This window comes from Agelaius phoeniceus, chromosome Z (genome assembly GCF_051311805.1).
Source record: "Agelaius phoeniceus isolate bAgePho1 chromosome Z, bAgePho1.hap1, whole genome shotgun sequence".
Classification (NCBI taxonomy): Eukaryota; Metazoa; Chordata; class Aves; order Passeriformes; family Icteridae; genus Agelaius; species Agelaius phoeniceus.
The window spans coordinates 3155290-3182378 of NC_135303.1; the positions used below are offsets into that span (position 1 = coordinate 3155290).

Sequence of the window (27089 nt, forward strand, 5' to 3'; positions counted from 1 at the left end):
ACACTTGGCTGAGGCTCACTCAAGAACAGATAAAATGCCCCACTACCTAACTGAGAACTGAGGAAAATCTGATTTTAAGATCTCGAGTAATCAATGGGTACTTTCCAGTGAGTTAGTTGTGTTTAACTTGTTTATATTTTTTCTTCCACTTTCTTTTCTCTCAAGAAAATGCTGTGCACTGCAAAAGCCCAGGGACCAATGGCAAGCTCTTTCACAGCATCCTGAAAAGGATTGTGAGTTTTAAAGCCAGTCAGGAGGGACAAAGAAATGAGTCAGTGCTCCATAAGTCACAGAATTGAGGAAGGGAAATGGAAGAAGTCTGAGAGGCCACCTAAGGCACCGCCCAAGAGCAGGGAAAATTACATGAATTTTCATAAAAACTTTCTTAACATGTTCTTAAAATCTCTTACAGTTGTTAAAACAGAGGGCCTGCAATCACTTAGGTGGCACCCTAAGTGATCTATCTTTTAGAGATCTTGTTAATTCCCAAGCAATGACAAAATAAAAGGTTACAAGAGGCTTCAAATAAAAAAGTGGGAAGAAAAAAAAAAGACTGCAATGCAATGAAACCAGCACAATTTAATTATCTTGGGGTTTTATTTTGGGGCACCCTAAGTCAGGATATTTACTCAAACTACAGCAACCACTGATGTCAAGAACTGAGAAGTATCCAGGTGATTTACGCTTAATGATTTATTGGGTGTTTTAGGAATCTGAATCTATATTGTGAATGAAAATGTTAGATTCTTGCTTAAATGCTCCAAACCAAACTCTCTGTGTCTTTACAGAGTTCCACGTTAATTTAGTTCTGGTCTTGTCTGTAGTGGAAATCTTCCAGCTTTTAATACTCAGACTCTTTAGCAATAACAGTTGCCACCCCTGCATGCCAGAGAGTTATCCTGTTTGCCTTCTTTCCTCCAGTGCTGCCCAAGATCATCCTCAATAGCGTGGCAGCATGGAACAGAACCCATCCCAGCTTCTGGCCCCTAGTAAATTCTGCAGAAAGGAAGGAGAAAGACAGCAAACACCTTCACAGAAATGAATGTGTGCAGCCTAAAAAGTGCTCTGTGCACATGAGTGAAGAAGAAAGAAACTAGATGATATTATTATTATTATTATTATTATTATTATTTCTATTATTATTATTATTATTATTATTATTATTATTATTATTATTATTATTTCTATTATTTCTATTATTGGGTTTTATGTTTATGTTTAGGACAAGAATTAACTGTCATTTTTTTTAGGCCAACAGAGGACACATATTTCTGAAAAGAAACTAAAGCTGGGGCTGGGGTGGGAAATCTCTCCAGATAATTGCAATTGTCCCATTTGTGATGTTCCCCCTCTCTGACAATCACTGCAGTTAACAGGGACAGGCTTCTGTGATTCCACGCATGAGTCACACTGATGCCAAGCAACATTCACTTATTTCCCAGCAAACTCATTTAAGCTCCATAAACTGTGCATCCACTTCTCCCCTTTGCAGGGGGGAAAGAACGAAATATTGAGATCAGTTTCCAAACCCATTGCTTTTCCTTCCTCCCTCCTTTTCTCCCAGTGCAGGTGATGAAAGAGCATCATTCCCAGCCACGTCTCACTCACCAAAGCGTTAAATAAAATCGTAAAGTCAAACTTCTCATATCATGAAACAGAATATAATGCAGATGTCATGCATCTAGCTAATCCTACCTACATGATGCTGCCCAAGCAGACACCACCACTCACACATGAGGGGAACACATTTCCAAAGTATTGCCTGAGCTGTTCAGTATCATTATCACTTCCTCAGGCATCCAGGTGAGTGAACAGGCACTGCTCAAAATCACACCTCTGAAAGGATCAGAAATTAAACTGATGAACAATCCTACTGGCTGCCTGTCCCACTGACAGGGGATCAAGGATTCCACCTCCAATCTTTTATCCTCTGTAAAATGTAAAATATATTTTTAATCTTAGTTTACTCTTCTTAATTTCTTTGGCAATTGACAATAAATTATGCTTGCTGACAAGAAGTTACCAATTGAAATTAAGGAAATTAATCTGCAATTAATATTTTAAATCCAAGGAATCACCTCTAGAATGAGGTTTTACAGATATTTAATAAAATTAATGTTTAGGGTAAGATCTTGCCAGCACTGGCAAAATTCCCATCACTTCTCATCACAAAAGGGTCCAGGACTTGCAGTTTGCAGTTTATTCCAGTCAAAAAAAAAAAAAAAAAAAAAAAAAAGGCAGTAATTAATAGATATCTTTACACTTGCAATCAATTTTCACCTCTTAATCTGTCAGAATTCCCTTGGTGTCAGTAAAATCTTTTGAAGGTTCAGATTCCTAAACTAAGGGATCACCAGAAATTTGCCCTGCATATGTTGGATGAGTTACCAGTTAAATCCTCAGATTTCTAAGAGCATTTTGCAGAAAACCTGATAGGATTTCTTTTCTCACTTGAAAATAAACAAAACAAAGCAGAACAAAAAAACACACAAAAAAACCCCAAAAATAATCCAGCAAACCAAACAAAACCTTTGCTACCTTTGCGAAGCCTCCAAGAGCCCATTCAGATTGCAGAGTATACAAATCTCACTGCCAGTCTTTACTTTTGCAAATAAATTAATGGAATCCTTAATGACTTTGCAGATCCTCTATCCTTTTACTCCAGTTTATACACAAGCATGGTTTTGATAAGTTTATAGCAATGGAAAATTTCATACTTAGTGCCAAGTGTAAGAATGTCAATACCACACACTCTTGAGAAAGAAAACACCCATAAGGATATGGCAAAACATGTGAATGCTTCTTCATGCCAGTAATTTCTGTCACATCCTTAAAAGCAGATTATTTGTGTCATGGGGCAATTACATTTATGTACTAAGAGTTTTGATGTCTTCCCTCCAGCTGAAGTAATCTGGCTTTTTTCTATTTTCTCATTTTTCTTGCCTTCTTCAAGCAAAGCTTCCTCTTTTTCATGCTGTGCCGGATCTCATTTTCTAGTCTTTTGTTTATTTCTCAATTCATTCAAACTTCATTTCTAGAAGCAAAAGCCAGTCAAATGTATATTATCAATGTCATGCTAAGACAGTAAGCTGGTCTACAAAACATAAAGACTTAAACATAGCCCTGATGATGAAAATATTTAAATCATAAATAACAGCTTTAAAAATGTGTAAAGCAAAAAAAAAAAGGGCAACATTTCAATAAATTAGCAAAAAAGGAGCCATTACAGTTATAAAATTGAAAACCCTAATTTATTTAACACAAATAAGCCAAACCAGCTGGAGATGTTATTTACAAGATCCTCAAGTGCCCAACATCTTTCTTTGACATCTAGTTTCACAGAATATAAATCTACATTTAAAGAAAGGTAAAAAGAACAGCAATAATTATTTGTTATCTTTTTTCTCTGTCCTTGCTGTTAATTGAATTTCCTCTGGCTAAGGCTTAGGCTGGAAATAGCAATTCAGTCACACGTAATTTTATTGAGAACTGTGATATGTAAATGCAAAATAAACAAAAAAAAATACAAATAAGGATTTGGGCATTTAAGGATAGTTGGGTGATAGTATCTTCTCCATTGCCTTAAATATTAATTTTCTCTCCATTATAAGAGTTTAATTTTTATTGCCTCTCACACTCAGACCTTTCTTTACCTCCCCCTCCTTCCTCAAAACAAAGCTGAGATACAAAACAAAATTAAAAGAGGTTAAAACGACCAAGAAATTTCTCAAACATTTACCAATTTTGTACCTGGCTGGGAAATAATCAGAACCAGGAATATTTTTCTCCCAACAAATCTGTTCCTGTACTTGCCCCATTTAGGCAATCTGATATGTTTACTAGTCTTACAGAAACTCATATAATTTTTCACCCTTGATCAATCCCCCCCCAAAAAAATAACTAACGCTGACGGCACCTGTTAATTTGAGGTCAAAAATATTACAATAGTAACCCCATGGTATTCTGCTCTGAAATGAATCTAGAGAAATGTAAGCATGCAACCAAAAATCACAAAGGTATCTAAATAACACACATTTATAATTTTATATTAGTGCTAAGGAATACTTTTACAATTTGTTGATATAATTTCTTTCCTGTCATGGGGCACCACTAAAATGAGTGTGGCTTCCTCCTGTTTGCACCCTCCTTCAGGTATTTCTACTTTCATGAGTTCTCTCTGGACCTTCTCTTCTGCAGGCTAAGCCATCCCAGCTCTCTCAGCCTTCCCTCATAAAAGAGATGCTCCTGTCCCATCACCATCATCATCATCATCATCATCATCATCATGACAATCATGGCCTTTTGTGGGACATACATCCACCATGTCCCTTTCTCTCATGTGCTGAGGGTATGTAAAACATATTGTCCCACATAATTTCAAACTGATTTTAATATTTCCTTAGCCTAAGAGCCATTATTTTGCACCCATTTTCTGAAATTATTACTACCAATGAAAAACTTATCAGATTGACTTCAAAACTAAAAATATTTCAATAGTCAATAGAGAAAATATTTGGATTCTATTATTCTGCATGACTTCACACATAATGTGACTAAATTTAAACACAAAAATCAACTCAACTTTATGTGTAGTGCTGCCTTCTCTGCATGTTGGGAGTGAGAAAAAGAAAGTAACTGCTGTCCATCCAGATGGCAAAACACATCTCATGCTGACTGAGACACGTTTTGCTTTTGAAATGAAAGAGCATCCACACATACTGAGCCTCCAGGCACTGAGCTCTTCTCTTCACCCCAGAAGAGCAAAAATTCTGCTTCCTACCCTGGAACTGTCTGTTCTTCCAGCACACCATAGCAAAAATGACCCTCAAATCTCGAGTCTACTTATAACAGCTTGAAAAAAGAGTTTCCTGGCAATGGCTGAAGCAAGAGAACAGCAGGCAACTGGTGCTTTTGGACTACGTTGTTGGTTTCACCACGAAATTTGGCAATTGCATGGGTCAGTCAAACTGAGGATACTCAAGTTTAGACCAGAAGGAGTCATGAACATGGCTTACAGCTAGAGCACCACTCAGCTGTCTCTCTACCACTTGAAAACTTAGCAGCAAGATTCTCTCTTTCATCTTGAAATTGAAAAGTGCTTTGGGGATGGTTGTTCTGTATCATTTGCAAACAACTGCAATAAAAGGTGTACACACAGCAGTGGTGTGTATATATATACACATAGAGATATCAAAATGAGAAGGAAAGCAACAGTCTAATTAAACTGCAAAAAAGCCACTTCAAAATCCCAGTGTAGCACTTTATGCATAAATTTAGGAATTCCTTGTGATTGTGACAGTACCTGCTCATGAAGCAACATTCAAAACAGTTTATATTCAAGATTCTTTACAACAAGAACAGGTAATGAATACAAATGGAAATAGTCTCCAAGCTTCAATTTTTCTTAGAAAAACCAACCTCTGTTTTCAAGCCAAATGAAGGAGTACCCAACTGCTTCCATGTTATTTTAAATTACATATAAGTGGACTTGTACTATCACCTGCTGTGAAAGCAGAATTCTGAAAAATATCATCAAGTTCAGAAACAGATAGGAATGTTTTAAGATAATTTAATAAAATAAAAGGATGGTTTGAGTTGGGAGGGACCCTAAAGCCCATCCAGTGCCACCCCAGCCATGTCAGGGACACCTCGCAGTGTCCCAGTGTCCAGCCTGGCCTTGGGCAGTGCCAGGGATGCAGGGGCAGCCCCAGCTGCTCTGGGCACCCTGTGCCAGGGCCTGCCCACCCTGCCAGGGAACAATTCCTAATTCCCAATATCCCAGCCAGCCCTGCCCTCTGGCACTGGCAGCCATTGCCCGGCTGCTGTCCCCGCAGCCCTTGGCAATTGTCTGTGTCCATCTTTGCTGCAGCCCCTTCAGGCCCTGCCAGGCCACCCTGAGCTCAGGCCAAAGCTTCTCCTGCCCAGGTGAGCAATGGCAGCTGTGCCAGCCTTGGCTGCCGGCAGAGCTGCTCCATCCCTCTGCCCGTGCTGGAGCCTCCTCTGGCCTGGCTGCAGCAGCTCCAGCTCCTTGCTGGGCTGGCCCAGGGCTGGGGCAGCTCTGCAGGTGGGCTCTGACTGAGGGGCAGAGGGGCAGAATCGCCCCTGCCCTGCTGCCCACGCTGGGCTGGGCCCAGCACGGGGCTCTGGGCTCTGGGCCCAGCACGGGGCTCTGGGCTCTGGGCCCAGCACGGGGCTCTGGGCTCCGGGCCCAGCACGGGGCTCTGGGCTCCGGGCCCAGCACGGGGCTCTGGGCTCCGGGCCCAGCACGGGGCTCTGGGCTCCGGGCCCAGCACGGGGCTCTGGGCTCCGGGCCCAGCACGGGGCTCTGGGCTCCGGGCCCAGCACGGGGCTCTGGGCTCTGGGCCCAGCACGGGGCTCTGGGCTCTGGGCCCAGCACGGGGCTCTGGGCTCTGGGCTCTGGGCCCAGCACGGGGCTCTGGGCTCTGGGCCCAGCACGGGGCTCTGGGCCCAGCCCAGCCCAGGCTTTGGGGTCCATGCTCTGCCCCACAGCATCCCCAGGGCTCCTCCAGGGCTGCAATCCCTTCTCTACCCAGCCTTGCTGAACATTTTATGCATTTACCAGTTGCAATTTCTATATATTTATCAGTATATTCCTATTAAAAAGACATAATTTTAACAAAAACATGCAATTTCTTTTCTGACATGGTGTGAAATTGATGCTGGGCAGCTTAAAACATGTTTCTTGAACACTTGAAGAAAAAAATAGCTAAAGTATGCAACTAAACTATTCCCATGACCATAGTCAGGGGCTGATATAAATTTTATCACTTTTATCCTTACATTTGCAGAAGTACAGCTACATATCACACACTGCATCATGTATGTGTGTATGGCTTAATCTACACTGTCACTTTTCATCTGTTTCCTCCTTTTTAATTGTGGGAACTAGGATACTACATTTTATATTTTTAATTCCCTATCTGAACTTAAAATGATTAAAGAACATTTTAGATGTGGAAAACCACAAACCTAATTTCAGCAAAGACTACTCAACTTATATAGATTTATACTGAGAGTAGTTTAGAGAGCTCTTCTGTATCTTCTAAAGACACAAATTTATTTAACAAGAAGCTTCCAGCTCATGAAGCACTATCAAGAGTTTTTTCCCTGTTGATCTTCAAAATGTTTCTATAGGGCACCACTTTGTATGGTACAGTTTGTGTGGTAGTATAGAATGTCAGAGGCTTGATACCAAATTAAAAAACATAGATTTCCAATTTAAGAAAAATATTGTGAATTAGAGTCCTACTGTGGTCAGTACAAAATCCCTAAGTGAGATGGGAAATAAAGCAATATTTACCCAGTACCATACGATGTGAAAAGACATGTATGGGTGTACACATAAACTGAACAGGAGAATAAGCATCAGTGGGAGGGAAGTGGACACACAAATTCTTTTACTTAAATCCTCTAAAGGAACCTTCAGACAAATATTGGTGGTAAGTAGGACTTTTCTCAGTAATCAACAGATTCTTCTCTCACTGATTTCACTACCATCTAGTTTTTAACTCTGAACTGAGACACCATGAACTCCTTCTCATGTGCTATCCCTCTGCCTCCCCTTTAAAAGAAAAAATATATCTATATAAAAATAAAAAATATACCTACATATATGATACTGCTGGAGTAGCTGCAGATTAAATAGCTTAAGGAATGTACAGAGAAAAGCAATACAAAATGAATTAAATTTCTTAATATGTTTTTTACAAAAAGTTTTCATTTCTTAAGAGACTAATCTTCCTTGTTTTTCGAACATAAACTTATGAAAGAGGTTTCTTGGGTTCCAGGGTTAATTAGCTACTTGGATGTGCACACACCAAACTCCCAACACCCTCAGGAAGAAGAGAATGACAGTATCTAGTTTCTTTCATACTGATCTGTATTCAGAAATAAAGAGAGGGAAACAATACACAATGATTTATTTTTATGAATGTCAGGAATGACAGTGCACTTTAATTTTTTTATCCATCCCAAATTATATCTGAGCCAAATATTTCATTTTAAAAGAGTCCCGTTAAATGTTTTCTAAGGCCTTGTTCTATGTGTTGATGAAATAACTCACTATTTTTTAGCTTTCAGGAATGGTAATTGCTGTAAATCTTGCAAATTAGCATGAGTAGTACCAGCAAGACACTCTGTTAAAATTCATCTACATTGTTGCTGGAATATTTATTAGGTATTAAAATATTTAAAGGAAACCTACAACTACTACAATTCAAATTTCATTTCACCTAAGAAAACCTTTCTTACAGCAATTAATATTATTGTTTTGTCACTGTGTGAGAAAGTGCCTAATCCAACCACTATCTTGAGTGGAAAGACTCCTTTACATTAGGTGGTTGAATGAAACCATTATATTAACTGGATCTTCCCTATTGTGTTTTATCAGTTTGCACAAGTAAATTGCAGTGCTCATTGTAGTAATTGACATTTCCAACATTTGCACACACAATAGAAATGTTAGCACCATTTATAAGCTAGCTGGCTCTTGATGGATTGGTGACCTTCAGAGGTCCTTCAGCATGGATTTTCTCTGGCTGCTGCTGCAGCAGTGGGGGAGATCACCTCACCCATTCCCTCATTATGGTCACCTGCTTTCCAGCATGCCTTTTGTGTCAGCATCTCCTAACCAGTAACAGGCCTACTGTAACTGATGCTGCTATTTAAATTTTTTAACATTCACCTCAGTCCTTCCTCACTTCCCCCTTTGTTTCTTGGAAAGCTGATTTGGATTCCCTGCTCCAGCTGATGGTGACAGGAGCTGAGGTTTTCAGGTGGAGCTGCACAGACCACAGACCAATTCCTTCACATGCTAAAAGACATTAATATGTAAAGGCCAACCTCACAAACTGCCTTCTTCCTCCTTTATGAGAAACTGCCTTGAGAAAAGAGCTCCATATACAGACCTGGCCTCTTCTGTTGGTCCTCCAAATCAATATATAGCCTAGGAAACAGAAGAAACTAACAGATTTTGGCTTGGTACAAAGAAAATTATTAACATAATATATATTATTCTGTGGCTGTATTCCTATTTGCAGTTAGCATAGGAGCAAAACCTACTGAAAACAGAGCTGACTGAAGATAACACATGTAGCAACTTCTCTTGTCTAGAGTCAGTAACAATTCAAACTCACAATGAAATGAACACCTCTTCAGGGGTAAGAAAATAAGATGAAAGTATTTTGCAGACATAAAATAATCACACTGCCCATCTTTTGTGGAAAGGCAAAAATACATATTTTTAAGAGAAAATATACCATTGTATAAGATGTTCCTCTTTAAACTATTTGCACAACCCTTATAGTTTTGGTGTTTGATTAAAGAAACGCAAGCCACAAAAATTAACAAATAAACAAAACCAACCAGTACAACAAAACTCCAAACAAACAGAAACTAAACTGAGAATCCTGCTGTTGTTGTGCATGTATTGCTACTTCTCAGGGAAAAACAGCTCTCAAAATGCTCTGCCATAAGCTGCCATGGGATGGTCCACAGGATCTTGGTACTTGCCCTCAAGGTCCTGGTGGAAGTCTGTTCTCTTCTGGTTGTCATGGCTGTGAAGCAGAGACATTTTTACAGGCCTTAAAAATAAGTTATCTTGAAGGAAAACAGAACTCAGCCAAACTAAAGGAGATCCTGTCATGTAACATTCATCTTTCATTTCTTCCCCGTAAAGGTAAGAAGAGGCCAGAGGGCAAGAAGTCACTGATTCTGAGATTCTCTGCTCTCTAAAACATTGGCGCACGATTTCATTGCAAACAATATAAAGCAGCAGCAAGAAAGTCTGGGTGAGATATTTAAGACATTTTCCCAGGGAATTTCTCTAGCTTCAGTTTCAGCAAAGGAACACCTTCATACAAAGAAAGGTTCTGACAGGAAATATCCAAGTTGCTTTCCTAGCTGCTTATGTTTTTATAGCTGTACCCAAACACAGTGTGTATATATACAGTATCCATACGTGTTTATATACACACCAAACAGCACCTCATCTACCATTCCCTCACACATGAATATAAGAAGTTCCTTCTGCTTTCTCATGCTTTCTGATCTATCTTTTGGATTGTTTCATAACATTCCCATGCCCCTAACCACTCCAGGCAGATGTGGACAACTACTAGCACCATACTGAGGCTGAAGCCAAGTGAGACAGGCTCCACACCAGGATCAGAAGCAGGAAACCAACCCACTCCTTTTGCCACAGAGTAAGGGAAAATGCATTCTGCAGCAGGGACACAGATTCCTGACCTACACAAAAAACCCAAGGCTTGGAGCAAACACAGTGAAATAGCAGTAAAAAAACTTAGAACTGCAGATACAGCCAAGCAGTGACCAGCTTACACACACACTGCAAGCTTAGGGGGAAAAAAAATTGACAGGTTATTCTTCACTGAATCAAGTTTATTCCAATATACCAGTCAGTAAATAAAGGATATCCTTTCCAGGGCTCAAATTAAAGTAGTCTCAGACATCACCCTGAAACTAACAAGGAGAATTTATAGAATCTGACTCTGGTAGTTAAACTGATTGATAGTCAAATTTCAGAACAATCCTGGTCAAAATGAAATCAATGCAAAATTGTTATTTTGAAAGTTTGTGGTACTTGTAAGTTTTAGATTAGTTCTGTGAGCTTTAACTCTTCATACAACATTGCATAAGAACTCTACGCTCTTCAGTAGTCATCACATTTTCCTGTGGCACAATGTTCTGGGACAAGAAGATTATAAAAACAAAATATTCCCTATTAAGAAAAAGGGTTTTTTATTTGTTACTTATGTCTTTATTCATTTTGTGTGCCTCTGTAGTGAGAGCTCAGGTCATGCACAGCAGAACTGGTGGTAAGCACAAGTCTCATGCCAATATTATCTCAGAAATTCCCTGTGCCTTTGGAGGTCTGAAGTTAAGGTACTTACACTGAATAACCAGGACATAGCTTTGCTGTCAGACTATCATGACCATCAAAAAAAAAAAAACTCCTCATATGTCCCTGCACCATAACAAATACAACCTGTAGATCTCTCTTTGCATGCACACAAATAAAAGATTGACTTTTCCTCCTTCTCTAGAAGCAGACCCAATGACTAGAAACAAGAAAAATTCATTTTCTTCTGATAACCTATCATTTCAGTTTCCTCCGTCAAATTAACAAGATTATAAAATGTCTGTACACAAACAGAAATAGCCAGCACCCCTGACACACAGCTTAGAGAAACTGTCATGGGATTTTAAAATTTATTTATTCACAATTTCTCCAGAAAAGAGAATCACTACAATACATTGTTGAGGGCAGTTTTTACTTAGAGGAAGGACTAATACATATTAGGAAAGGCACTAAACAGCAGCATAACCCTCCTTGCACCTGCATTTTCTGCAGAATTCCTGTGGACAAATGCTGGATAATCTCTGCAACACTGATTTTGACAAGAGTTTCTTCCAAAGACCACACAGCCACAGGCACAAGACCAAGAAAAACAGTAGGATCATTCTTTTTGTCAATCAAAGAGAATAAATTAGTATAGATACGACCTGCTGCTGACCCCTTCAGATCTAAATCACAGATTTCATTCAGATTTGGACTTTGTCTCCACAACTCATCTTTCTTTGCTTGCCATAAATTCAAGCACAACTTGGAAAATGGCCCATATTTTAGCTTTACATGGAATGAACATGATTCTCAACAAAAGCTTCCTAAGGCTAAAGCCACTGTGGGACTCCTGAGCAAGTGATTTAACATCTCCTTTAAAGTACAAGGCTATGCAATCTTCTTTGGTGATCATCTGATTTGAAGCCAGGCCCAGCTCTCAAACAACAGTTGTGTAATCTTGGCTACAACTTCTGGAAAAAAAAAAAAAAAAAAGCTAAATTGTCATAAAATGCCTTCGCAAAGTCCATAAGGTAAATTAGGGAGGCAGATTTACAGAGAATGTTAGGGTTGTTAAGAACAGTTAACAGAGATTTCAAGAGAACAAGGACTTGCACAAAATATTCTGTCAAAAAAAAAATTAAGAACTAAAACTGTCTTAAGTATACATTGTCATCATCACATGTAGGATGTGGACATGTAGGATATATGATGTATCACATACTAACACTAGTCTGCCTCTGCACAACTCATCCAGGACAAAAATTTGCTGCTTGAATATTTTACTGAAAGAGGAGAATGACAGCTGTGAAAACATATGTATCCTCTCATCAAATATGATAGTCTCAGTAGGAGGCAAAAGAGTAAACATCACACGAGGCACAGTAAATACAAACTGAAAGTGTTTATTATATTGTCACTTCTAATTCCAAGAAATTTAACAGATATTTCCTTATAACATTCACGTGCCCTTTGGAAACTGTGATGAAGGAATGATGTGTTACTGCCTTCCTTTTATCAAGACACCGAATCAGATGCATCAGATGAAAACATGGGCTCACTTGTAAAGCCAATCCCAGCTTGGGATGCACTTCAGCACATCCTGGAGCACAATCCAGTATCATGCACTTGAACCCCAAAGAGTCTTGCTGAATATGGTGGCACAGAACACAGAGCTGATGCTGTTAACTCATGGGTATGTCATCAAATCCCCCATATCTTTTTTCACTGGTCGTCAACCTTTTCCCAAACATCCTTTCTTAATGTATTTGTTTTCAGCCCTAGTCCTTTGTTTCCTTCTAACTTTCTCTCCAAATCACTGTTTGTGGTATTTGCTGGGTCCCCAGGATGAAAGAGGAATTGAGAATCTCACTCCATGTTCTCAGAAGGCTAGTTTATTATTTTATGGTATTATATTATATAAAAGAATACTACACTAAAACTATACTAAAGAATAGAGAAAGGATACAGACAAGGTTACAAAGAATGACAATGAAAACTTGTGACTGCTTCCAGAGTCCTAAAACAGCTGGACAGTGATTGGTCATTAAGTCAAAACAATTCACATGAAACCAATCAAACAACCACCTGTTGGATAAACAATCTCCAACCACATTCCAAAGCAGCAAAACACAGGAGCAGCGAATCAGATAATTATTGTTTTCATTCTTCTCTGAGGCTTCTCAGCTTCCCAGGAGAAGAAATCCTGGCAAAGGGATTTTTCAGAAAATATGACAGTGACAACTGTTCATGCATCAAATACTCAAGAGACAGAACTGCAGTTTAAGGCAATCCTGTAAAACATCCACAGATTAAAAGGCCTCAAGGGATCTGCAAAGAGACAGAAAGAGACTTCAGATTTGAGGAAAAAGAATAAGGATCAGAACAACTTTTGGCTCTTGTGATATGACTTGCAAGTATTTTCCAAGAAAGAAATAAATTTTTGGAAAGAAATCCCAGAAATACAGAGCAGAGGCAAGAACTGGGATGAAGTTGCGGCACGCACCCTCAGTCTCAAGAGACAAGAAGCTTCAGTGTTCTCATCCTACATGTGCAATTCTCACACTTCAGGCATACTCTAGGAGAAAGTGTGATTGGTGACAAAAATTTTGTATGAGAAGTTGAAGTGTGACATTATGCATGTCAGTAAAAGCTGCGGGAGAAGTGAGTTTCTTAGAGAAACTTTGTGTATTTGCCCCATATTCCTACAGCCTGTCCCTGAATTCTGACTCACAGAGCTGAATCTTCAAGAACGAATCCACCCATGCTGCCTATTTATCTGAAAAACTGTTTCAAAAGTTCTACAAGCAGTTTCAAGCAAGACTCAGCAACAGGTACCCAGCCATCTGCTTGTCCTTCCAATACAAAGGCATCATCCCCTGCAGATGGGGATGAAATTCATGTCCCTGCTGTCCCAGCCCTGTTCCCTGCTCTGAGGAACCATAAGGGAACACTTTTACCTAGATTTCACTGTGCTGTGTGCTACCAGAACAGTAGGAAACAAATAAGTACAATGGGCCATCAATCTGCTCAGTTTTGTGTAATTTTAAATAAGAATTAGCCATTCATATTCTTAATTTCTAATTAAGACAAGCAATAAATAACCCTTGATTCAACCTGAGTAGGTTTATGCAAATGACATTTTTCTGTTTCACATTTCCATTACTTCAGCCTGGTTATTTTCAAAGACAAGAACCACTTGCTCTACAATAACGTGACACTCTTGAGCTGAATTAAACATGCTGTATTCTTGCAAAGTTAGCTATTTTTACACTTGAATAGTCAAAGCAAAAATTGGCAGTATCATACAGCTCTAGTCAGAAGTCAAGTTTCCAACTGTGAAATGAAATTCCGTGAAGCAATTGAGTATGTGCAGTAGGGGGAAAAAAAAATCCACTGCTATCCCCATGTCTAGTTGATAATGATTTCCTTTTATAAAATGTATTGAATTGCCATTTATAAAATGAACTATTTTAAAGGAGAGAGCTGAGTCCCAGTGACAAGCTCCTGAAGTTATCAAATTCTTCAGGGAAGGTTTTGCACACATCTCTTCAAGACATAGAACAAGACAAAGATGAGACATGAAAAAAAAAGATAACCTTTTGGGCAAAAGAAATTCTTCAAGGTATTTGATAAATACATCAAACATCTGATAAAGTTTGGAGCCACAGAGGATTAAAAATGACAGTAAGTCCACCTAATATGAGTGTGTTTCTCCAGACATTTAAGAGGATTTTTTTAATCTCAGGAACAAATATTAAGCTGATAAAAATATTTTTTAAAATGTTCAAGCAAAGACCTGAATAAGGATTTTGGAGTTAGGCAACTTGAGAGGAGCCAAAAGGAGTGCTTTTGAGAATCAAGTTCATGATTTCCAAGGTAAGGAGTGCAAATTTAAATTTTCCTAACACAGGCTGGCTATTTCAGGACCTTATCCCGCAGCCCTCCACTACCAAAACCTTGCCACATAAACCTGATTCAGCAGGAAATTCTCCCATGGTGTCTCAGAGTGGACCAAACAAACAGTATTGGTTTGTAAAAATCCAGTTTTAGGTGGAGAAGGAGATCACACACATAGAACATTCCAGCACAGGAACCTACACACTATCAAAATCCAGCTTATGTTCCACCAAAATGTTTGGATATGTCACAGAAGCAGATCCACTGCCAAATGGTGGGGCAAAAAAATTGAGACTGCCATTTGGAAAAATAGTGGTTACTCAGCATTTGCAGTTTGCAGCCCGGCACAAACTTTGTTTTGGATACTTAGTAACCTATGGTAAGGCAGTAGCTGCAAACAATTTGAAAATGCCACTCTACAAAATAAACCTTCTGGTTACCCCATTATGAGAAGTTTGTCAGTAAAATATTTCCTCTTACTCATTTGACTGGTAAAACTTGACCCTAGACTTTCTAGCAGAGTGACCTTGTTAGTGTTTACCATGAAGATGATGTGAGTCCTCATCACTGTCACTTCATTTTAAGTTCATATTTAAAAGTGAATGGGTCAGTGCAGCCTGAATTACATAGAAAATACATAACAAAGTCCAAGACTAAACATTCACTGCACTCTCAGCATGCCTGAGTGCTGACCAAGCAGCCAGTCCTGACATAAAAAGTGTCTGTGCTGTGGCAGGCGTTGGCTCTTTGTTGACCTCATAAACAAGGGGATAATGTTGATGCACAATGAATATAAACTAGAGGCACCAGCAGACTTCACATCCAACATTTCAAACAGTTAATATTTCATTATAATGATCACTGATAGGTGACAGACTATATTTCACCAGCATATTACAAAAACATTCTGAAAAACCAAGTCTGGAGAAGAAATCAGTGAACAGGTGACTGGAGGAACTGACAGGCTCATGTGTAAATAAAATAGTTTAGCTAGACTGAACTGGAATGTTAATAATGAATCAAAATATCATAAGAAACTTTCATAGTTTCTTGTCATGTATTTGCAAGAGGGTGAAATATTACCCAGTTCCCTCAGGACCTGTGGATGCATCTCACCAGTCCCATGAATTTGTGCACCTTCGCTACTTTCAGCAACTTCAGAAGTTCCAGCTTTGAGCTCCAAGAACTATGATAAATCATTTTTATATCCTCACTGATGTCAAAATTGAAATTACACAATTTCACCTCTTGTCAACACTGGCATGTCTGTGTATGGTACCTGAGAATGGACTGTAAAAACATCAGTTACTGCTCTTTCATCATGGCAAGTCAGCAGTAACCACACTTCCAGGCATCCTTGTTGTAAAAGACACAGTTAAAAGCTGTTGCCACAAGTGAATTTTCTAGTCTAACAACATATTTACAAGAAAAATTACAGCAATACTTGCTTAGCAGCTAAACCATCTGCCATAACTAGAGAGAGAAAGTAATAGTACAGAGAGCTTGTGCTTAGGCCAACTAGAAGTTGCTGGAAACATCAGTCCAGAAAGTGTATTGTGAAAATACAATAATAAACAGAGGGATAATTTCATTTTACAGTAAGTTATAGAGGAAGACAAATTGATCTTCAATAGTTAAAAGTGATTTTTTTGCATGAAAAGTACCTAAGAGAAAAGCATTCCTCCCTCCACCTTTATTTCTCTCTAACTGTTGTATTTCTTTTGGCATTGTCTCACAGAAAGCCTCAGCACTGGGAATTTCCCAGAGCATGCCTGCAATGACTGAAAATAAAAAAAACAGTTACTACACTAGGTAAATGCTCCTCAATTTTTGGTTCTTATGCTTGGTCACCCCTTTTCATGGAAATTACAGTAATTTGGTATCTTAGCATACCACTTTACTACACATACAGTTGGACATGTTGTCTACACAAAAAACCCCTTTCCAATTCATTGTACATCAACTGCTTGACTTGGTAGTTTGAGTGAAATTTGTTCTTTCAAGTTGTTAAAAAAAAATAAAACTGGGTAGGTTAAACACCTGCTTCAAAACTCAGCAGCCTGAGTTTAATTTATGGTTATCCTAATATGTCACAAATTTTAGCCTATTTTAAGAATACATTTCTCTAGGAAACATTCACAATATCTAGCATGGGTTTGGAAACAATTAATACCTTGTTGACAACACTGATTCTATTAAATGGGGATCCATCCCTTAGCATTTCTTTCCAAGATTAAGGGACAAAAAAAATTGATCTTTTTTTTTTTAACTCCATTTTTAATTTTTTTTAAAGACACATCCAAGTCTTTCACCTACCTCAGTCAGAGTGATAAAATGTACAGCTGTGAACATCTAGAAACAAGGCAGATGTGGAAAATGTTATAAATAATAGGTATTACAAATAATACAGGAACATGAATATATTAAAAGGAGGGGAAAGACATAATGTGTGACAAGTATGTGAATCATATATACCATACGTATATTGGAATAACTGCATTTGGAGGACTCTTTTTTACTCCCATATTTTGAAACACATGCAGTCCTCCAGATGGAGAAACCAATAAAAAGAGTTAAAAAAAAAAAAAAACAAACAAACAAAAAAAAAAAAACAACGAAACAAACAACCAAAAAAGAAAAAAAAAATTTAAAAAAAAAACTTTTCAAACTATAGAAAAAAATAAGCATAAATAGGGCAGAAAAATTAAGGGCATCTAATTTTTTACTTTTACCACCAAGTAAACTGAGTATTACACCTGCAAGGACAAATGGTGATTTCAGGGCTCCTAAGATATTCCTACACACAGAAGATCTCCTTCAAGCACAAGCTTTAGCAACCAAGCAATGGCTGTTATAATGAGATAGTTTAAAATGCAAGTAATTATAATGCTGCTTGCTGTAATTGCAAACCAACTGTCTTGGTGTCTATGATAAAAAAATACAGAGCTTTGCATAGTCCATTTTAGAGAAAGACAAGACAAAATAATGCAAAGTGGCTCTTACTCACTGTGCAAGTGCAAGTGCAAATCCTTGTGAAGCCTCTGGAATAGGTTCTGTGTAACCAACCTTCCCTTACATATTTTAAACAGACTTTTGGGAGATTTAATTAATGCTGCAATAGGCTAATGAAAAAAGTAATTCTGTGAGGGTAAAATATTATTGTTAGGCACTTATTTCAGCTGCTGAAATACTGATAGTACATACAAATGAGACTCTGCTTCCATAAGGAATTGCTTACATGAAGGGGCAATTTTGGAACTATTTCACATGATGTGAAAATAAATTTATCTAGGTAGATTGCCAAAACTGTGATTTTTGTGCACATCCTTAGCTTAGCTGCTTTCATGAGTAACAACACTCAACCTATAAATTTGTGCTCAACTTTTCACAGTACCTGTGTTTTTCACTAAAAAAATTACACCAAAAGCAGAGACACAGCAAAGAAGTTCCTACAGCACTTTTATATTCATAAGGGCTTAAAAGTGTGAATTACATAGGCACTGTGTTACTTCTCCTCACAATCCTAATGACAAACCAAATTATACAATCAGAGTTAACAAGCAAAATTGGGATGTACAGGCCCACTTTTTGGTTTAAAACAGATGCAAAAATAATGGTATTTTAATTCAGGTTGAGAGCAATAATTTGAGCTGCGTATGTTAACTCTTATGTTAGCATGTTAATTGTAAAAGGTTAAAAATGTTAATTATACAGTCTTAAAGGCAATTTGTGAAGTGGTGGCTGACAAAATGACAACAGTAGATCATCAGGAAGATGATTGCACTTAAAGATATTATAGTACAAAGCAAAACTTCTACTTATTTTGTTCTCTTGTTCATAACATATCACGATACACTGAAATCTTCTTAAGTAATATTTTAATACCTACCACCTTATCTTGAATATCTTCATGAATGATGCTGGGAAATAGCACTAATAAATGCACTTATTAAAAAATAAGGCATTAGCAGTAGCTGGGGCTCGGGAAAGAGTTTTATTTTTCTCATGTGACAATTTTCTCATGCCCCAGTACCAAATAATATAAATGTATTCTGCAGTGAAGCTGCAGCTGGACAAGCTCTCTCTGCCAATATAAACTGACGTTGCTGCCAAGAAAAGCACTGATTCTATGCATCCATTTCCACCTTTTTAATGCTGCAACTGTTTCACACCTTCCTGTGGGCCAGTTGAGCCTCTGTGCCCCTACGCCCTGGACTGGATCTGTGAGATGATCCAGTCCAAAGAACAGCTGGGGGAGGAAAGTGCCCTTTGAGCTGTGCCCTGAAAATACTATTTTCAGTGCATATTTACCTTTGAAAGTAACTCAGTGTCACACCTTAGGGAAGGCTCGCACGTTTGGAAGCTTGACTGGTTTCAACAACTGTATTGAAAGAATAAAAGATGCTCCTTCTCCAAACAGACTCCTTCAATGGCATCTTGTTACTATCAATGTCTGCAAGAAATGTCTAACTGCTTCCACAGGATAATTCCTTTACTACTCTGCTTCACCTGCCTGAGACTTAGGTGGACTCTCTGAAACCAAGGCAATGAAACTGAGAAATTCACCCAAGTTTTGCTAAAAAACATATAATTAATATCCATTACAGAATGTCTCTCCAGCTTCTACTCACCCTTTCTCTTTCATTACTTAGCATTTAACAACTGCTTAATCTTATGGTTAATACCTGACCTTATGACTGAAGGGAGGTTAATTCCTAAGTTGAATGCTAGACAAAATAATTTATTTTGTCAGCAAAAACAGAGGATAATTTCTGTAGGAAAACAATGTTTTTGTGTCACCAATGAGTTATTTTGTCTCCTGAGCCCTCTGCCCATGGCACTAACAAAACAGTTTAGGGAGTTTTTACTATTAAAAAGCTTTTGTGAAGCACACACACCTCAACTTGACTATACACAATTTCAGCATTTAAAAACAGCTGTTTACTTACTCATAAAAGAGGATTTTAAAAGCCAGTATGATTTTATGTTGGTTCTCTCACTGTACCTCAGTGATTGGCAGTTTCAACACCCAAAGCCTGGCCCTGTGTATTTTGTAAAACATACACTAAGCTTTCTGAGCTTCTTTCTTTCATCAAGATCATAAAAGACAGATCCTGTGCATTATTTTCTTTAGCTACCTGTGGTTTTTTTTCTTATTTGTATTTTTTGGAGTCAAGATCAAGTAGAGAAACATTTTGTGGGGAAAAGTGAGTAAGAAAGCAGCACCTGAAAGAACTCATCACCAAATCATATTCACAGCAACAAAATGTAATTATTGAAGGTGAAAAAGATAACCTGGCAAAAAGTAATAGTTTTTTTTTTTAAGGAAGAAAAAACTGCAGACATAAAAGATGCATGTGAACAAGCAGCATAAATTCAAAGATTCATAGATTTAAAGGCTGGGAGGTACCAGGATAATCACCCATTCTGATCCCATGCATGGCCCAGGCCAGGGAATTTCACCCAGTAATTAATTCTGTAATTCCCACAGTTTGTGTGTGAGTTAAGGTGCCTATTTATACAGGCACAGAGTGCAGCACTTGGCATTTCCTGTAAAAATCTGCCCTGATACCTGATTAGCTTCACCATAATTAAGGTACATCATATTTCTAACACTTTAGAAGATATTATCTTTCATTCTTTTGCCAAAATTCCAACCAATGCCATACTCTAAACTCCTCCCCCATGGCTTTCTGGGGCTGGCGAGCACTTACTTTGTACCAGTTTATGCCTTAAAGGAGAACAGATTTGAGTGCTCAGCTCTATTTCTCCAGCTGTAAAACAACTCTATGTATCTACCACTCTATAATCATATTTACCTAGAGATTCCCCAGTTCTGCCTACAAAGAAAAACATCTGCGGAGCATCAAGGATTAAACTGCTGCTGCTAATGCAACTGTGTAACAGGAATCTTTATGCCTCCCTTCAGCATCTCCTCTGCGGCAACACCATAAAATCCACTGCAGGATGAGAAGAGCTACATTAAAACAAGAACATTTGTTATAAAGATGATAAAGCAGATTGCAGAGCACTATCGTGCCATAAAGTCCAATTAGAAAATGCTTGAGAAAGGGGGAGCAGGGGGGGAGAAGAGGCCTGGCTGCCTGAGCAGCAATGGAGTTTACCAAGAGTAGGAAAGCATCTTTTAATAGACCTCAGAATTAGAAAATGGAGAGGGAAAGAAGTATTGCGAATTCTGACAAATAGAAATAAAAGTCTATCTAAATAAAGGAAAAAAAAAATCTAAAAAACAACTAAGTAAAGAAATCACAAGTAGATCCACAAGTAATGACAAAAGGTGTCCTAGAGTTCTGTATGAGCTGTTAGTGGTCAAAAACCACCAACCTATGTAATTAAGCCTCACTTCTCAAAGTCATTTTAACCTTTTTTTATTAAAGCATTACTTTGGTGAGCAAAAAAATCCTGGTTTTCTATCCTTTTACAGTACATAAACACACAGAAAGGCTATGAAAAAAAAAATTGCTTCCTTGCAACACTGAGATAAAACAGCAGCATCACACTTTTCCTGAAAAGGAAAAGGAAAAGTTTGTCTTTAAAATAATCCATAGAAGAAAACAGATGAAGACCAATAATACTGGAAGTAACTTTGTTATTCCTTTGGCAAATGTGAAGGGTGCTGGGGGGGGGGGGGGGGGGGGGTCCTTTCTTTTCCTTCTCATTATAAAGTATAAATAGGCCGCAATATAGTAACTGAAGTCAGTGATACCATATAAATAAGCCATGTACAAATCACCACCATCCATCGTGACAGAGACGAACGCTTTTAAAAAAAAGAAAAGCGTGGAGTGACAGAAGAGGCAATGGATGCAGACTAGGAGAGGGCAGGGCTGGCTGGGATCTTGGCAATGAGGAATTGCTCCCTGGCAGAGTGGGCAGGCCCTAGCACAGGGTGCCCAGAGCAGCTGGGGCTATCCCTGCATCCCTGGCAGTGCCCAAGGCCAGGCTGGACACTGAAGCTTGGAGTCACCTGGGATTCTAGAAGGTGTCCCTGCCCGCAGGGGGCGGGGAGCGAAAAACCGGAAGAACTTTATGGCCCTTTCCAACATAAACCATTCCGTTACTAAATTTTTCGTCCATTTAGCGGGAACCATGAGCTCTAAATTGAAAGTGGTCCAGTGCAGCTCGTAAAACGCAGTTCACCCTCAGCCCCGCTCCCGCCATTTCCCGCCGCCCCCTCAGCCGCCACAAAATGTCGGCGGGGCCGAGCGGGACTCCCGGGAGCGCGCGCGGGGCTCGACCAATCGCAGGGCGCCGTTTGGCGCCACGTGACGGCCAGGAACTACAACTCCCGTCATGCTCACGGCGCTCCCTTCCTCCTTCCCGCTTCCGGTTCCGGCTCCCGTCAGCCGCGCCACCCTGAGGAAGGTCGCGCAGGGCGGACGAGTGGCCGCTGTCTCCTGTTCCTATCATGCTGTCCGCCGGTGTCCGCCGCTTCGCCACCTCCGCCATCCGCCGCAGCCATGTTGAGGAGGGACCCGGGAAGGTGGGCAGCAGCGTCCTGGCCCTCTGAAGGTTGCGGGGTGGGGGTTGGTGGCTGCCCTGCGCCTGGCTGTGGTGTGTGGGCTTTGGGGTGCGCAGGCACAGCAGCGCGGTTCGTGTGGGGGTGGAACCCCAGCGCCTTTCTCTGCGGTGGTACAGATGATGAGCATTGCGGTATGAGGGGTAACAATGATACTGTAAACGCTTTCTGATGTACCTGGCCGGTTTTCTCAAGCGTTCGGTCTGAAGGATTAATTTTATATGCATAACTGATACGAGGAAGTTTTTCACGGTGACGATAATGAAATACCAGAACACTCGGGGGGCTGTAGGTGTGTATCCTCAGAACTTTTGTAATTGACCGCATGAGAGCTGCAGCAAACTGGCCTCACCTTGGGCAGGACGGGGAGAAGAGAGCACGAAGTGACCTCCAGAGGTCACGTGCAGGCTGTAATCATGGAGTGTTTGGGTGGAAAGGGCCCTTAAAGATCATTTTATTCCACCCCCTGCCATGGCAGGGACCTCTCCCACCATCCCAGGTGCTCCCAGCCCCAGTGTCCAGCCTGGTCTGGGGCACTGCCAGGGATCCAGGGGCAGCCCCAGCTGCTCTGGGCACCCTGTGCCAGGAGCTCAGCACCCTCGCAGGGAAGAATTTCTTTCTAGTACCCACCTGAACTCTCTCCTCTTTCACTTAGAATCTGTTCTGTCTTGTGCTGTCACTGTAATTCTTTATGAAGAATCCATCTCCAACTTTCCTGTAGGTACTCTCTAGAGACAGGAATGTTATTATCCTAAATACTGTGTTTCTTTCCTTGAGAAATCATGAAAATGCTCTTAAACTGCCTATTTGTTTTTTTCTGAGATTGTTACCCACTTCTAAATGGGTTAGAAAGGAATTAATGCTTGGTTTGCAAAGGCTAAAACTCTCTTTTTTTCCCTCCAGAACCTCCCATTCTCTGTGGACAACAAGTGGAGGCTGCTGGCGATGATGTGTGTGTTCTTTGGGAGTGGATTTGGTGCCCCTTTCTTCATCGTCAGACACCAGCTCCTGAAGAAATGAAGGGATCAAGCTGCAGCTGCACCAGCTGGGTAACTGCTTTGGTTGGATTTCGTAGCACAGTGGATTTTAGGGAGCCTGTCCTGCTCGGAATTTCACAGTTCTCAGCCTTTTGCAGCCCGGGTGCTGCAGTGCTGGGGCCTGCAGTTGCGTTGCAGTAGCTGAGACAGCGAGCAGGTGGAAGTTTGGTGTCCCAGAGCTGCTGCACTCGGTGGTTTGTGACCTTTGCCTCCCCAGGGGCCACTCCTCTCTGCCTGCAGCTCCTGGCTGCTTCCTCCCCTGAGGGGGTGAGGAGGTGCAGCTGGTGAGGGAGGCGCTGGCACGTGTGGTGTGACACCGCAGGATGAGGAGCTGTGATGCTGTAAACGCTTTCTGATGTGCCAGATAAAGCTCTCGGGAGGGAAAAAATCACATTTTCTCGAGCCTGTGTCAAAACAGTCTCACCATCTACATCATTCACAGGTTACTGTGTGGTTAAGGTAAAGTCATTAGCAGGAATTAATTGGTGCTTGCTGATGAGCCTAGCAAAGAAAGCATCAGACTGTGCAGCCATGGCACTTCAGTTTGTCTTAAGGTGATTCCATTTTGGAAATAACCTGGTATTGTCTGAAATCTGAGAAACTGAATATTTTTCAGGAGCTTCAGTGACCCAGGTAGTTGTTGAAAGGAAATAACAGTCCTCATTGGAATCTCATAATTGGAACAAATTGAGTAATTCCTTTGCCAGTTTGATGTTTATTCCCCCCTCAGCTGAGGAGAAAACAAAAATTAGATTTGTATTGAAGTTGGGCATTTAGAACTGTGGGGTATCATGCAAGCTGAGGCCTCTGATGCAAAACCAGACAGTGGAAGAAGCAAAGTCCTCAAATAAATCAAAAGTTCAAATTAAAACATATGTTTATTACAGGGCTCTTAAGTTTCTTCCATTTCTTTTTCTTGCAGAGTTGAAGTCTTGTGCACAGCATCGTTCAATGGGGATATGATAGCTGCAACCCATGCTGGATGTCTCTAAATAAAATCTTAAACCCCAAGGCCTTGGCCTGTGTGTTTTGTGAAACTCCTGAAGTGCTTTTGACACCTGGTGTGTACTGAGAGCCCCTTCTAATTTCAGTGTATTGCCATTAAATTAAACACTTAATTGTCATAATGTATAAGAACAGACTGGGGAAAATCACATTTCTGAACAGGGATGGGCTGAACTTCTTTTACTGCTTGGAATAATGACCTGGGACAGTTTATAGCAGTGGGTATCCTGTCACCATAATCCATGCTGCAGAAATTTTAACTTCACTTTTCTGTGGCTTTCCTTCCAGGCTCGGCAGTTCTGAAGAGCTGCTGTTCCCTGATGTCTGTAGCATCAGCTCTGAGCAGGGACTTGGCCTCTGCCCTAAAGGTTTCATGAGGCTTCAGGCTCAGGGGGTGACGTGGGCAAAAAGAAAAAATATTGGTAATATTCCATAGTTACCAAATCTGAACCTGCTGTGGATTTCCAGGGGTTTGGAAGGAACTGATGGCTTTCTGTTGGTACTTTCCAGTTGTGATCCTTTCTGGTTTGCTTTCCCCCCCCACTCAAACACCCTCCTGCTGCAGCACAGTGCATTCAATGTGGTTTGAAGCATCAGAATCTGCAAAGTGAACAGTTCACAAAGTTTTGAAATCTTTTCTTGCCATTCTAACCTGTGTGGATGCCAGTTTCTCATCGAACTCCCTCAGCAGAAGTATGTGGGAGTTGTAACACAGTGCTTGTAGCTGAACAGCTCCTGGGTGCCACATTTCTTTCTTCTGGGGTGAGTCTAAAGTGCTGATGACTGTTCCCCCTTACTCTAGAATCCCTGATTGTTAGATTTCATAATTCCATTTATCTAAAATACCTACTTTCGTTTTTAAGGCCATCTTCTAAAACTTATTTCTAGCTCCACTTCTCTCTCAACAATATCTTACCCGATAACATTTCCAAGTCAACATTTCTTATCTTAAAGTTTACATACGAATACATGCTGTATGAACTTTATATCAGACTTTTAAAATTCTCTACAAATCCATTTCCCACCCCTGATGTGTTTGGAAGGAGCACACATCACATCTGAAGGTTCACCCTGTGTGAAGCCCATTACTTCACTGTCCTTAAGACAAGGTCCCCTTTCTGAATTCCACCCCCTTTTCTTGTAACCTTCTAAAGATACTTTTGAGCACAGGGTGATTAAACTTGGAGCAATTATTTTTGGATGAAATGGTAGATACTTGAGAAGTGTTCTCAAACTGTAATCACCTCACAGTGTTGTTATCCTGATGGATCACACTCAGGGGCAGGAAGGTCCTGGGGGCTCCCACTTATGAGATGCCTCTAAATCCTGAACTGTTTCCAAGCCTGCCACCAGCTTGGGTAAGGAAATCACTCATGTGGAGCACAGTACCCTGTAACCTTTCCTCTGCTGATTTTTACATCATATCCATGGCTGAGGGGATGGAGGAGCTGAGCCTCCTCTGTGCTGCCACCCCCAAATAATCCCAGTTTTTGTGTGCCGGCACAAGTCATGCAAAAATGAAACAGCATCAGCCCTGCTTCCTGTGAGGGCTGACTAAACACACCATGTTAGTCTTAAACTTTGATAAACCTGTGCTTGTCATGTGATACTACTTTCATTTTTAAAGAAAACGTGGTACAGTTTTGCAGCCCTCACTAATGCAGTCAGTTCATTCAAGGTTCCTTGAGTGTAGGAAGTTGTTAATTTGTGTTTTTGATAAAACACCTGCACGCTGTGAGTTAGAAAATGAGGACTCGTGTTCTCCACTCATGGCAAACTCTGTTTCTCCTGCTGTAATTAGTCCCTTTAGAACTGGGCTGTTCCCCTATATGAGGTGCTCAGGCAGTTTTCAGCAGTTTTTGAGCCCCAACAATTACCAAGTCCATAAGTTCCCTGCCTGACTTAGGTAATTGGTTCCCTTAGGATCCCAGAAGTTTTCACTCCTGCAGCAGAAATGTGTTAATAGATCTGTGCTGCTCTTTCTGTTAATGCAAAATGGGGCAGTCTGCATCCTACCCAAGGGCATTTTTTACTCCTAGATTATCTGTGATTTCATCACTGCTCAGTAAAGCAGAGTCTGAAATGCGTTGTTTTGGTTGCCTGGGTGGAAAATACAGGTTGTCATTGAGAGAGGTGTGGCTCCTGTCATTAATAGCAGGTGTTTGACTGTGTTTGAATTTCACAGAGGCCCAACTCCACATGGCATTTTTTTCTTTGCTCTTATGAGAAGATCACTGCATTCAGCCAACACTTCCTCAACCATACTTAATTATTAGTTTATTAATTTAACTACCCATTTTTTCCATTTACTCCCCAAATTTACCTTGGTCCTAATCCTTTGTAGTTTACCCATTTCATGGTTTATTGTTTTAAGCCCTCCTAGTCCATTGTTTCTTTACTGACTGCTGAAGAGATGAGCCAGATAAACTCAGATTTTCTTTTTCCTCACCTCATTTTCTCATTTTGCAACGACTTTTCCAAACACATTCCCACCACAGATCCTAGCATGGAAATACCCAGCTCTGAGTGATTCTAGAAACAGATGTGTCATTATAAATATATATTAATTAACTGATATTTAATGGTATTAAGAGGGATGGATGAGATTCATTAAAGCCCACCAGGTGCAGAATTAAGTTGTGCAAAAACATAACAGTGTGTCCCATCACACTCAGATATATGATAGTCTGTGTACCCAATGAAATATTTATTTTAAAATAGCCTTTTG

At 40.0% G+C, this 27089-nt stretch overlaps 1 protein-coding gene and 2 non-coding genes across 3 annotated transcripts; all 3 read left to right on the top strand.

The window, feature by feature from the left end:
- Positions 1 to 22109: 22109 nt before the first annotated feature.
- COX7C (cytochrome c oxidase subunit 7C) lies at positions 22110 to 24367 on the top strand. Its single transcript, XM_054653395.2, has 3 exons — positions 22110 to 22283; positions 23223 to 23368; positions 24279 to 24367. Exons 1-2 carry the CDS (start codon positions 22209 to 22211, stop codon positions 23337 to 23339), a joined length of 192 nt encoding a protein of 63 aa, XP_054509370.1. The 5' UTR covers positions 22110 to 22208; the 3' UTR covers positions 23340 to 23368; positions 24279 to 24367.
- LOC129133758 (small nucleolar RNA Z39) lies at positions 22433 to 22495 on the top strand. The gene has a single exon (XR_008536044.1). It is a non-coding gene; the product is annotated as a small nucleolar RNA Z39 (small nucleolar RNA).
- Positions 23656 to 23716, top strand: LOC129133759 (small nucleolar RNA Z39). Its single transcript, XR_008536045.1, has one exon. It is a non-coding gene; the product is annotated as a small nucleolar RNA Z39 (small nucleolar RNA).
- Positions 24368 to 27089: the final 2722 nt, after the last annotated feature.

Bases quoted from the DNA above. Each gene is read 5' to 3' on its own strand.
- COX7C (XM_054653395.2), top strand. From the start codon at position 22,209: ATGCTGTCCGCCGGTGTCCGCCGCTTCGCCACCTCCGCCATCCGCCGC. The intron at 22,284-23,222 runs GTGGGCAGCAGC...TTTTCCCTCCAG, and splicing joins TTGAGGAGGGACCCGGGAAG to AACCTCCCATTCTCTGTGGA.